The sequence below is a fragment of the Podarcis erhardii genome (genome assembly GCF_964252035.2).
Source record: "Podarcis erhardii genome assembly, chromosome: 2".
Taxonomy (NCBI): domain Eukaryota; kingdom Metazoa; phylum Chordata; class Lepidosauria; order Squamata; family Lacertidae; genus Podarcis; species Podarcis erhardii.
In genome coordinates, this window is record NC_138498.1 from 5590563 (window position 1) to 5603543 (window position 12981).

At 51.8% G+C, this 12981-nt stretch overlaps 1 protein-coding gene across 4 annotated transcripts; it reads left to right on the forward strand.

Moving 5' to 3' along the window:
• Window positions 1-388: 388 nt before the first annotated feature.
• Window positions 389-12025, forward strand: DDN (dendrin). Of its 4 annotated transcripts, none has more exons than XM_081851183.1 (3): window positions 389-552; window positions 7360-7443; window positions 10099-12025. In XM_081851183.1, exons 1-3 carry the CDS (start codon window positions 536-538, stop codon window positions 11897-11899), a joined length of 1902 nt encoding a protein of 633 aa, XP_081707309.1. In that variant the 5' UTR covers window positions 389-535; the 3' UTR covers window positions 11900-12025. The 4 variants fall into 4 exon arrangements, with proteins under 4 accessions (XP_081707309.1, XP_081707310.1, XP_081707308.1 ...); XM_081851184.1 differs by lacking the exon at window positions 389-552 and adding an exon at window positions 3061-3224; XM_081851182.1 differs by lacking the exon at window positions 389-552 and adding an exon at window positions 6572-6783.
• Window positions 12026-12981: the final 956 nt, after the last annotated feature.

The following is a 12981-nucleotide window of genomic DNA, read 5'->3' on the forward strand; positions in this document are numbered from 1 at the left end:
GTTGTGGGCTGCTGTTGACCCACAATCCTACTTTGATGGGCCAGGTATAAATAGCGCAGAGTGAAAGGGACTCACCTAAAATCATTTTTGCTACCACAGAGCAAATGACATGAGAGCAGCCCTGCACCATAGCTTGGCGTTGGTATTCCTTCAATTCTATCCTGAGCTTACCCAGCTACTTTTGAGTCCTGGCGCCCCCTCCACTCACTCCCCCCTCCACAGTTGACACAGCACATTCCCCGTAGGGTGGGAGCTGGACAAGCAGAGGGTGGCTAAGGCGGCACCCACTGGTTGGAGCGCCTTTGGCTTTAAGCGTGCTTCGCCTGAAGCCGACAGAGCACAGAACTGGGATGACCTGGAGCAGGTTGGGTCCTGAAATCTGTCTGTCTCGGATAACACAAGGGAGCTGGGAATCCGGTGACCATGGACAAAAGGAGTGGATCTAGAAGCAGATTCAGGGCTGGCTGAAGAGAATGTAAAAGATCAGGATATTGTGCACGAGAAAGCTGTCCTTCACCCTCACAGACGCAAACTCATGCTGCTGTTCAATAGGTACAGTACATGATTGCTTTCATCCTGCAAGAGTGATCTGACTCTAGAAACTGGTTGTCACACCAGTTCACCTTCCTGGATGCGGTCCGTGCGTGGAAAAGCGTGCCGCTGGGCGGAGGGTGTATCTGCTTCCTGGATTTGGATTTCTAGCAATTATCCCCTCCACCCATGGTTTGCTCTTGGCACAGACCATTGGACCTGGGTTTGGGGGAGGTGGGGTGGTGGTGGATAGAGTAGGGCTGCCATACGTCTGGATTTTTTCTGGACATTACCAGGATTTTAAGGGCAAAAATGACGTCTGGGGGGAATTTCTGAAAGGTGGTGCTTTGTCCTGGATCTTAGGCAAGTCAACCGAAATATTGAGGGGGTTATTTTTGTGTTTTTGTAAAAAAGAAAGAAAAAGGGTGAACAATTTTTGGGGTGCCCTGGTATTTACTTTTTGAAATATGACAACCCTAGGATAGAGTAATCCAGATCTAGACACTCTCTCTTTTCCCCACTGTAACAGACTGCAGTCAGGTTGTTGGTGAATACAAAATCTGCACCAAATGGCTGGCACCACCTTGTGTCTGTTTCAGAACTAGCTCTCATGTGTGAAGATTAGGGGGTTTTTTGGGGGGGGAGGCTATTATATGACAATGTAAGCACGTGCATTTGTGTGAAAATATGGCTGTGAAAAAGTAGGGAAATGAGATAGTTTGGAGTTTAACTATTCTTTGACGCAGGACCTCATGCAACCAGCCGTGGCAGCTCATTCACTTGGTTTCCTTGTTTCCATATTAGCAAACTTATGCTCTTCTCTCCCCCCCCCACCTGCCCCCATCCATGCAAAAACTAGGGTAACTAGTTTCCTCTGTTAACTTTTGCAATGTATACAAGCCTAGTGCAGAAGCACACTCTAGATATGGGAATAAGATGGGCACCTATCATATACAGTGGTACCTCGGGTTAAGTACTTAATTCGTTCTGGAGGTCCGTACTTAACCTGAAACTGTTCTTAACCTGAAGCACCACTTTAGCTAATGGAGCCTCCCGCTGCTGCCGCACCGCCGGAGCACGATTTCTGTTCTCATCCTGAAGCAAAGTTATTAACCTGAAGCACTATTTCTGGGTTAGCGGAGTCTGTAACCTGAAGCGTATGTAACCTGAAGCGTATGTAACCCAAGGTACCACTATATTTGAACTGAGGGGCCCACTTGCATGGGCACAAAGACTTGGCAGAGATGTAAGCCGGCAACATACGTCCTCCGTTTGCACACTGAAGTCTCTTTTGGTATCAGATGGAGCTGTGTTCAACATGAACACCTGAGACACAGTATATTTAAACCTCGGGTAGGCTAATCTTTTCCTGTGTGGCCTTGGAGCTCAGCGTTTGGTTAACTGATTCTGGAAGTTCATCTCACATGAATCACAGCATCATAGAGTTGGAATGGACCGCAAGGATCTTCTAGACCAGGGGTCAGCAACCTCTTTCAGCCGTGGGCCAGTCCACTGTCCCTCAGACCGTGTGGTGGGCCAGACGATATTTTGAAAAATATATATGAATGAATTCCTGTGCCCCATAAATAACCCAGAGATGCATTTTAAATAAAAGCACCATTCTACTCATGTAAAAACATCAGGCAGGCCCCACAAATAACCCAGAGATGCATTTTAAATAAAAGGACACATTCTACTCATGTAAAAACACGCTGATTCCTGGACCAGACTGAGAAGGCGATTGGGCCGCATCTGGCCCTGGGGCCTTAGGTTGTCTACCCCTGTTCTAGTCCAATGCTCTGCAACGCAATAATCTTTTGCCAAACATGGGTCTTGAATCCACAACCCTGAGATTAAGAGTCTCGTGCTCTACCAGCTCAGCTATCCCTGTCTTTTGACACACTGCTTTTTCATACTGGCCTCATTCCTGTGCCTTCAACAACAGCCCAACCCACAGAAAGATAACAGGTGAACTCTCTCGGGAAAGCTTCTGGCTAAATTTTATTGTGTGAGAATTTTTTGAATTTAATATTTGTAGTCCATTTCTCAAACAAGAATGTTGAGCTCAAATGGCTCATAATAATAATAGTGTTAAAAATAAACATTACAGTCTCTGTAATCACTTCAAAAAGGCCCAGGAGCAGGGCCAATTAAAAAGAAAAGAAAGGAAAATTAATGTGTACATACTATAACAGTACATTCAAAGCACATTTTCATCCTCAAAGACTTCTGGGCACTGTAGTTTAACCCTCAGAGAGTTACAGTTCCCAGCAATCCTTAACAAACCACAATGCCCATAATTCTTTGAGACAGGAAATATGCATTGAATGTGCTGTTCTTGTCGAGTCAGCTCCCCATCAGTCAGATGGGAATAGTAGTCACCTATCTTGCAGGATTATTGTGGGCCTGAATTCAATTAGATTTATTAAGTGCTCTGCACAGGGAAGTGATATAGATCAGGGATGAGGAGCCATGGGCCCAATGTGGCCCTCCAGGTTTCTTTATCTGGCTCTCAAGAGTCTGCCCAGACCATGCACCCTCCCAAACCTGCTTTGCTTTGCCCCCACCCCCGAGTGTTTTTTGCCTGGCTGGAATATCTCATTGGATTCCGACGGTGCTTCTGTCTTGCCTGCATGGAGGACAGAGAGAGGTGTGGGAGCATGTGTAGAAAGAAAGCAGCCTACTGTAAAAAGGTAAAACTTTGCATTTATTATTCTGCTCACTTTAGCCTCTGGCTCCTCCCCTCCACTGGCCGTGGCACCTGGAAGGCTGCTTAGATTGGAATGTGGCCGTTGTACTAAAAAAAAACTTCCAAGCCGTCCCTACTATTAGATTGGTTATCAATAACCCCGATCCCTTTTCCCTTGAGTCCATCCCTGGCCCTTCAGAACCTAGATTATGACTGCTTCCATGGCAGGGGGGACAAAAGGATGCAAGGTCTCCTCTCCCTCTCCCCGTTCCCCCACCCCCAATAATAAATGGGGTTGTGTCACTGGCAGCTCTGCTAACCACCCCCATTCTTGCCATCCGTTGCCAATGCAGTTGCCATGCTGGCGCTCAGTTGCTAGGTTTCACTTGGAGCTGGCGTGGGAGTTTGTACTGAACTCTCTCATTTACTGGGAAATTTGGCGGGGGGAGGAGAGGCTGCATTTAGTTGGGGTGAGGGGTGAATACATTTTCCAGAGAGTAAGCTATAACGCACTGAAGGTGGAGGGGGGGGGTGAAGAAGAGAGAAAGGTGCCTCCCTCTGCAGCGCTGAGAGAGGACCTAGCACCACTTAAGCGAATAGCATCTCTGAGCTATGGGTGCAGCCCAGGAGGGCACCTTGTAGTTCTGGGCCAACTCCCAGCCCCTCTCTAGTCTATGAAGCTCCATTGGTACCACCACCACCACCTGATGCTGCCAACCTGATGCTGCCAGCTTCTACAGCTGGGATGGGGAGCCTGGCGGCTGTCTTAAGTACTAACAGACTGCAGTTGCCCTGCCACCACACCTGACCACTGGGCATGCTGGCTGGGGCTGATGGGAGTCCCAAGCACATCTGGAGTTACCACAGCAGAAGGGGGGGGGGTCCTCTTTCTCAGGGGCTGAGCCAGCAAGGAATGTGGTGTGTGTTAAGTCATGTGTCCCACCACTGATGTGTGCTGCGCCCCCTAGTCTCCCTCAGGAATGGGGAACCTGTCCCCCCTCCAATGCTGCTGGACTCCAGCTCCCATCCTGCCTGATCATTGGCCATGTGGGTTGGGGCTGCTTGGAACTGGAGTCCAACATCATCTGGTGGGTCCACAGTTTCCCCATTCCTATTCCACCAGCTTTTGCGGTTCCTTAATGGACAGAATTTGGGCCACTGCACCTTTCCTCCTTGGTGTGCTGCAGTGATGGGAGATGAAACACAAGGGAACAGTGGCAGAGCATCTGCTTGGGGAAGGTCTTTGGTCCAATCCTGGCCACCTCCAGGTAGGCCTGGAAGAGACTCCCATCCGAAAAGCTGGAAAGCTCCATCAGCACAGACAATATTGGGATAGGCAGGCGAACAGCATGACTTGGTATACTTCCTATTTGCCAACACTTCCCCGGCTGCACCACTACTAATTGTGCAGGAAGCCAGTTCTAAGTTTTGAGGACTCTTGGACAAGGTCCTCAGTGGGTCTCCTTCATCTTCCCTGCTGCCACTGCCCATTTATCTGCTTCTCCCTTGAAACCCACCCATTTCCCAGAGAAAGGAGAGCTTAGATATGCAGAGGTTACTGCTCTCCGAGACAGGGCAGATCAGGGCCAGCCCAACTCTTTGGCACCTGAGGCGGATTCCAAAATGGCGCCCCTTTTGTGAGGGAACAAGGTAGGAAGAAAGACTAGTGTTGGGATCTGCTACCCTAGTGGATCCTGCCACCTGAGGCAGTCGCTTCCCCTTGCCTCATGGGGGGTGGGGTGGGGGTGGACCTGGGGCAGGAAGAAATAGCAAGGAGGCGGCACAGCAGAACTAGGAACAACCTGAGATTGGTGGCCGGCCCCCTCTTGGCCTATGGGACTCTGCAGGTGACTGCGTTGAATCTGACAACCTTCCCCTTCCTAGACATTGTGAGGCCTGATTCCCAAGGCATCTGTGATAGTGCAAAGCGCTTGCAGTTTGGGACCCACAAATCGGAGACAGCCCAAAATGTTTTGGTACCTCAAGGCAGAAGATCCAAATGGTGAGACTCAATAGTTAAATCATTCACCATCTGCTGCCTTTTAATGGTAACCCCAAGATTTCACCTCTGGTGTCAGGGCGGGCCCAAGACATTTCGCTGCTGGAGGTGGAGCAGCAAAGTCTCCCAAGTCTAGGTGACCAAGTTATTTTGGCACCTGAGGCAGACAAATCTTACAAGCACCTCCCTCCCTGGCAGTAAAGATGCAAAATAACAAGGAAAACTTAAAAGAGCCAGCAACCTGCTGCCCAGTTATGACTCTCAGAATTATGTGCCTGAGCAAGCTGCTTCACACTGTTTTGTGGTCAGGTCAGCCCTGTCAGAGGTGAGCTGCTTCACTGGGCCGGCCCTACCACTGACCTGAGCAGCTACCTCATACAGAGTCAAAGCCCTACCTCAGCCCTACCTCTATACAGACTGACAGTGATGCTCTAGGGTTTCAGACAGGACTCTTGCCCAGCCCTGCTTGGAAACCCCCTGCACACAAAACGGATATTCCCTGTCAGCCAGCTGCAGCCTTTCCAAATGACATGCACAAGGTTAGTGATGTGAGGTTATTTCAAGTGGGTGTTCTATAGAATGTCAAAGGGAACAAAGTCTAGTGACACAGACAAGGCAGTCAATTCCTGTCAGAAAGCAGAGTGTGGCAAATGACACCCTTTGACATCCCTGGCCATCACCATGGCCTTTGGCCAGGCAGTCACAGGGGAGTGCGGACGAAATGCAGTTAAGCTGCGGCAAGAAAGCTTGCAATGGATGAAAGCTGCGTCCCACATGATTCTAACACAATCTCAGTTCTTTATTTAAGGCACTTATACACCCTCCTTTATAAGGGACGTGGGAAGCGCTGTAGTCTAAACCACTGAGCCTCTTGGGTTTGCCAATCGAAGCTCAGCGGTTTGAATCTGTGCGATGGAGTGAGCTCCTGTTGCTCTGTCCCAGTCCCTGCCGGCCTAGCAGTTCGAAAGCATACCAGCATGAGTAGATAAATAGGTACCACTGTGGCGGGAAGGTAAACAGCGTTTCTGTGTGCTCTGGCCTTCATCACAGTGTTCCGTGCACCAGAAGCGGTTTAGTCATGCTGGCCACATGACCCAGGAAGCTGTCTGTGGACAAACTCCAGCTCCCTCAGCCTGAAAAGTGAGATGAGCGCCACACCCCATAGTCGCCTTTGATTGGACTTAGCCATCTAGGGGTCCTTTACCTTGACCTCACCTTATACCCTCCTTCATAAGGTTTACAATGCAAATTAAACTAAAAAGCAACAATAAAAGATACAGCTGAACAATTTAGATCAGTAAAGCAAATGGCACTATCAAGTCATGAATAACACAGCAAAGCAAAGCAAAAAAAAAAAAAAAAAAAAAATCAGACAAGAAAATATATTGCTAGCCTTTGGCTTAAGAGATAACCGAATGGGAGCAGGAAGCATTTAAGAGCTCAACACTTGGCGTTTTCTTGAATTCATTTTCACATGAACAGTGGGAAGGAGGGCAGGGCAGGGGATGTGGCTTGGGCGTGAGGCGATGCACAGATACCATGCACATCCTGTGTGTGGAACATTGTGAGAGACAGCACAGCGTTTGTCTGTGTGTAATCTGGGTGTCCTTGTGTGCTGTCGTGTCTTGCGTTTCTGTTGCCGTGTAACTATTCTCGCAGCAGCTTGTTAGTTGCAGAGGTCCTGTGTGTGTGTGTGTGTTTGTGCATGTGTGCTTTTTCCCTCATGCACAGAAACAGTGTGTAGCAATGCGAGAGATCCTCGGTGGGCATAGCTGCTTGCCTGATATGCCTTTGCAATATGCACATTTGTGTACGTCCACATGCCTCTGTCTTTCCACTGGCTTCACCTGCGACCACCTGTCCCTGAGAACCCTACTTCCTGAGTGACCCTCGCCCTGTGCTGCCGACAGCTGCCCTTCTTCTCTGCCAGGGAACTTGCCTGCCATGTGCTGTGGGGGTGTATTGCACTCCCAGCCTCCCTTTGCCGGTGCTGCTGTGAACTCCGGCGGCTGCTAGATGTCCCAGCAAGCAGGACGATGTTTGAATGCCCGGGTCTGAGTCCCGGAGATGCCAGACGGCTCCATGTCTGCGAGAGAACAAACCTGCTTCTTGTTGAATTTAACACAGTTTCTTGTTCCAGCCGGGATGCCATGGAAGCCGAGCTGTGGACAGGACAAGGCTACAGGGCCCCCTGGATGTACCACAGTGTGGCTGGCCACTACACGTGAGTCCAGGACTCTTTGGTTTTGTTATTTTAAGGGGTTCAAAAATAGGGGGTATTTGTGGAGAAAGCGCCTGTCTTAGCTCCAATGAGCCAGCAGAGGGGGCTTAGGGGTTGGGGTTAAGGTGCTTCAGTGCTGAATCTAGTGGTTAGCATGGGGAGGGGGCATAATTTGTTTGTGTTGTAAATAATGGACGACAGCATGATCCAAAACAATGAACATGCTAGGGGTTGCATCCAGTGTTACTCAGAGCAGACCCATTGAAATGAATGGACTTTGCTAACTTGGGTAAAAACACTTTCGTGGGTGTACTCTGAATAAAACATAGTTGGCAGCAGGCCTAGGAGTTTACCAACATTTATTTGGACCCTATATAGTGCTTTTTCTAATTGCTTAAAAGGCTTCGCATTTGTTACTCAAACAGCATTCACTGAAGGTAAATTAGTATTATACCCATAGCATAGACTGGAAGGCTAAGGCTGATAGCTGAGCTGGGGTTTGAACTAAGGGCTCGATAGCTTTTGCTGCTTTGTAACAGAAATGCTCCCAGTACGTTGCCTTGGACCAGGATTTAATTTCTAAAATTGTGAGGTGGGGAGAATAGGCTAAAAGATGCTTGGAAGTTCTGTGTGTCAGGCTGGATTCCCTACTCCCTTTAAAGCTTGAGAGGGTGGGAGTGGGGCCACAGACTTAAACAATGACAGGCACTCTCTCTGCACATGCTCAGATACACTCTTATTATCACCTGAGGTGGAGTCCTGGGAAATGGGTTCAAGGGGTATGCAAAGTTCATTTCACTGCTTGGCTAGGCATCTTAGGCAAGTTATTATCTATCAGCTGAACCTACATGCTGAGGTTCAACTTGGCAATATAAGAATTATAAACCAGTTTGTATGACCAAGGAAGGGGTAATTATTAATGAGAACCAAAGGCTGGGTTAGGAAGAGGATATTGCTGGTCAGGATACCTTCTGGTGCTGAGGAATGTCTACGTGCCTCAAAGTGTGAGCTCGGAGGCAGCATCATAGCTACAGGTGGGCAGGGGGGGGTGGGACTAGCCAGGTAGTCCCCCCCCCCGGGTGAAGCCCCCAAAGGCCCCCAGCCTGTATGTGTGTGTACGCAAATGTGCATGGGATGGGTGCCAAACTGGGTCTTTAACCCAGGTGAAATAAATCCTAGTTTCACACCTGCCTAGAGGCCACTGGTACAAATTATGCTCATCCAATAGTGCAAGACATTATATCCTCAGCCCCAACCCCCTCAACCAGTGAATAATACTAACCTGCTCCACATGAGTGTTGTACGAATTGCAGAGATAATGTATATGAAGTGCTTTGAAGACTAAAAACTGCTATATAAGAGCTTCATGTGTTTTACATATTTTGTTGGGAGCCACCCAGTCAGATGAGTGTCATACAAACCTTTTACCTTTCGTATAAACAATAAAATTATAATTATTATTCATTCTCATTATGTTGCTGTCTCAGTAGGGTGTCACCAAAGCATCGCTTAGGAGGCCAATTCACCCTTGGTGCAGCAAATATGTGCTCATAGTGATCAATGTTGTAAAATGTGACACCAGAGAACACATTTGTGGGCACTTATGCTCCTGATCTGAAGTACAAAACTCATCTCTGTAGACCATGCCAAATGCTACCCCAGCACATGTGTGGTGCCAGCCCCACAACTGTTATGGCAATAAGCCATAAACTTGCAAGTGTAATAAACTTGCAAGGGAGGAATAATGGGCTGCTTAACTCCGTCCACATTCACCCGTTCTCTCCTGCAGAAAAAATGGGAGTCAGGAGCTCGTTTTTTCTTCATTGCATCTAGGATGGTTCTTGCCCTGTTCTCAGACCTTAAATTACCAATACTGCTAGTCAGTCAGAATGGAAATGTTAGAAAAGCCTAAATGATATTACCTACCATTTTATGCTCCAGCCTTTAACAGGAGCTTACCTGAAATGACAGCAATAGCAATACTGGTTAGCTGCCAGAGAAGCAACTTCAACCCACTTCATGCCACTTGAGTGCTGCTCAGATAATTCCAGTGCACTTTGAACAAAGGCAAGGTGGAGTGTCAATGACTCTGGATGTCTTCAAGAATGCCTGGGTCATTTAGCTATTAAGGTTTCGTGGCTGCCAGGCAGGATCTGCAATGTACAAGAAATGCTGAAGGAACCAAAATTAAGTTTTGACTGGAACGAGGTGTTGCAAAGAGGTTCGTGCGAGAGGGGAAGGGACAGGAGAGAGAACTTGTTCAGTGGTGGCGCTCATGCTCTGCAGGCAGGTTCAATTCCTGCCAGTGCCAGATGGAGCCACTGCCTCTCAGTAGATGGTAATACGCTTGATGGACCCAGTGGTATGACCTGGTAGAAAGCTGCTTCCTGCATCCTCAGAGTCCGAGCTAAAATTAAATGCACCAGTGATGTGAAAGGGTCATAGTTCAGTGGTAGAGCAACCTCTGGTAGTGCCACAAACTCTGGAGAGCCACTGCTGGTCATTGCAGGTGGGTTTTCCTATAAAGCAGCAATAAAGCATTCGGCAAGCCTTTCAAAGGGGGCTGAAGCTGACGGCGTCCAGCAATGGTGTTTTCCCTCTGCGTCCTTCCTGGTGGACTCACTTCCGACCTCTCTCTCTCTCTCTTTGCCCTTGCAGGCTCTTGGAGAAGCAACTCGTCTCTGATTTCTCTCCCGCTCGCCGTGGCCTGGGCGCCCGCGTCCTGCAGGATTCAACCAACTGGCACGATGCTCACCTCTTCCCGCCTCGCTGGGGCCCGCGGAGGCCGGAGGGCCGCTGGTTCTCGGGGAAGGATCCCAGCAAGGCGGCATCTCCCCCCAAGGTGCCAAGGCAGCCTAACCCGCCTTACGACGGGCTGCCCCCGATGTGCAGGAGAGACGTGAGCGGCCAGGCGGCAAAGGGCCCCGCCGACGGCTGCAGATGGAGCCGAGGAGCCCCCAAGAGCAAGGGCGAGCTCCCTGCCCGGGCCCCTCCAAGCTACGAGGCCCACATGCTGCTGCGTCTCCGGGCCGGGCCGGGCCCCCGGAAGGAGAACTGGCCTCGCCCGCCGCCCTATATTGCTCCGCCATCCTACGAGGCGCCCCACCGCACCGTGCAGCCCAAGCAGCGCGCCAGCAAGGAAGCCTCGACGGCGAAGCCCAGCCAGGCGGAAGCCCCCAAGAAAGGCCGCGAGGGAACCAGGAGAGCCTGCGAGTCCGGGCCGGCGGGGAGGAAGGCAGGGCGAAGCCCGTCGAAGCTGCCTGGCAGCTGGAGCTACCTCTCCGGAGCCACGACGTGGGGAGGAGGCTTCGGGGCGCAGCCGGAGCCAGCAGGGTCCCGCTACCCTTTGGGGTCCTGCAGGGACGCGAGCCCCCAGCACCGGGGCCACACCCTGCCCCGGGCAACGAAGAGGGGCGAGCCTGGCCGACCCCACCCCGGCCGTCCCCTCCAGCACACGCTCCCTGCCGGCTGGGGCTTCAGCCACGCAGCTGGCTGGCCTGAAGCCGCCGCCGCCGCCGCCGTCGGAGGTGAGAGCAAAGCAGCGGGCGAGCGGCGTAGGGGCAGCTTCCCCAAGTGGAAGGAGCCGGGGGGAAGCCACGCTCACAGATCGACGCCCCGAAGACACGGGGGTCTGTTTGTCATCGACGCCACGTGCGTGGTGATCCAAGCCCACTACATCCCGCCCCCTCGGACGGAGCGGGTCCGCTACCTGGGCCGCGAAGAGACCGGCGCCGCCCCGCCGCCCGGCTCCCCGGCCCCGGCGTCGATGGAGGAGCGAGCTGCTCGCATCCTGGGTCTCCCCGTCAGCGAGCTGGGCTTCGCCGGGGCGGGAGGAGGAGGAGAGGCCCCGGGGCCAGGGAGCCCTGCGCGCGGGGCGGCGGGGAGCTGCGCGAGCGACGCGGCTCCTTGGGGGGATGCGGGTGCAGTGGGGCAGCCTGCGGGGCCTCCTTCGGCCCCGGCCAGCCCCGCGAAGCCCTTAGCAGCCCCCGACGGGTCCCAGGCTGGGCCTACGGAGCTCGCCGGGCTGGCGTGCCCCAGCCAGAGAGGGGCAGCCGCTCCTGGCCAGGAAGGCGGCTGCCCGCCCCGAGGCGGAAAAGAAGCCGAAGCCAAGCCCGCGCTGCCCTCGCCAAGCAGATCCTACGTCCGGGATCTGAAGGAAGCCATGTCGAGGATCCGCCGGCACACCGCGCCGGATTCGGACACGGACGAAGAGCTGGAGCAGGAGCAGGAGTGGCAGCCGGCCTCCGGGCGAGCAGCCTGGAAGCGGCGGCTGGGCGAAGGGGCCCTCTGCTACAGCAGCAGCAGCAGCAGCAGCAGCCTCGACAGCAGCACTTCCAATGCCACCGTGGTGCCCGGGAGTGCCCCCCTTGGCCTGCGGAAGGGGCCCGAGTCCGGCTGGGAGCTGCCAGCTGCGGGGGGAAGGGGCTTGAGCCGGGCCGAAGCAGGACCACAGCCATGAAATGGCGGAGAAGAGAGACTGTGACACCCGCGTCAGATCCCCATACCCGCCAGCACCGCCACCCCACCCCGTCTCCCAAGTGCCTGGTATCCCTATGCCTCTGCCCAGCTCCTCCTCCTTGCCACAGGGCTGTGGGGTGTGGATGAGGAAGGATATAAACATAGTTGTAACACTTCCCATATCAGGTTCTGTACTCAAGTGTGTGTTTGGTGTAAGAATGGAGCCTACATGTTCAGAGGCAGTATATCTGATTACTAGATGCTAGGGAGAACCTAGAGGATAGCCATTGCTGTAACACCCTATAATGCTGAACCTCCCAGGAACCTCCTTGCCTGGCCTTAGTTCAGGGATGGGGAAGCTTAGGCCTCAGGGTCAGGGCCAATTGTGGCCTTCCAGGCCTTTCTGCCTGACTCTCGGGACTCTCTCCTGGCCACACATCCTGCCGGCTCCTCTGCGCACTCTTCTTGGGTGCTTTTGCCAGCCTGGAGTGTGTTGCTGAATACTAGCAATGCTTCTTGCTTGCCTGGACAGGGTAGAGAGGGCTGCCCTAGTGCACATAGAAACTAGGCACCTGCTCAAAGGTAAACATTTGTTGTTCCACCTTTTGCTTCTGACCATGCGGCCCCTGGATAGAAGGGAATGTGGCCCTTGAGCTAATAAAAGTTCCCTGCCTTAGCTGGAGACGGACAAGAGAGGGGAGAGCAGGTCCCTTTGGTTTGATCAGGCAAGGCTGTCCTTACATAGCAGGGATATTTCCAACAAAGCTACCAAGACGTTTCCCCCCTGCTTTTCTATGTCCATATGATTATTGCAGTCCATGTGTGCCAGGTATTCAGGAACTAATAATAATAATTAATAATAATAAACATGTCTTTCAAACACAGAAGCTGGATGATGCGTTCTCAGTTTGATTAAGCCAAGAGATACATCATTGCCTCCTAACACCCCAAAGAAATACAAGTTAAGATCCATACATCAACATTTCAGGAGAGAATTAATAGAAGAATGTATTCACATTAACATGAACATTGTTTATCATTGTTCAGTGAGCTGCTGAGACGGTGCTTAAACAACTGTGCCCT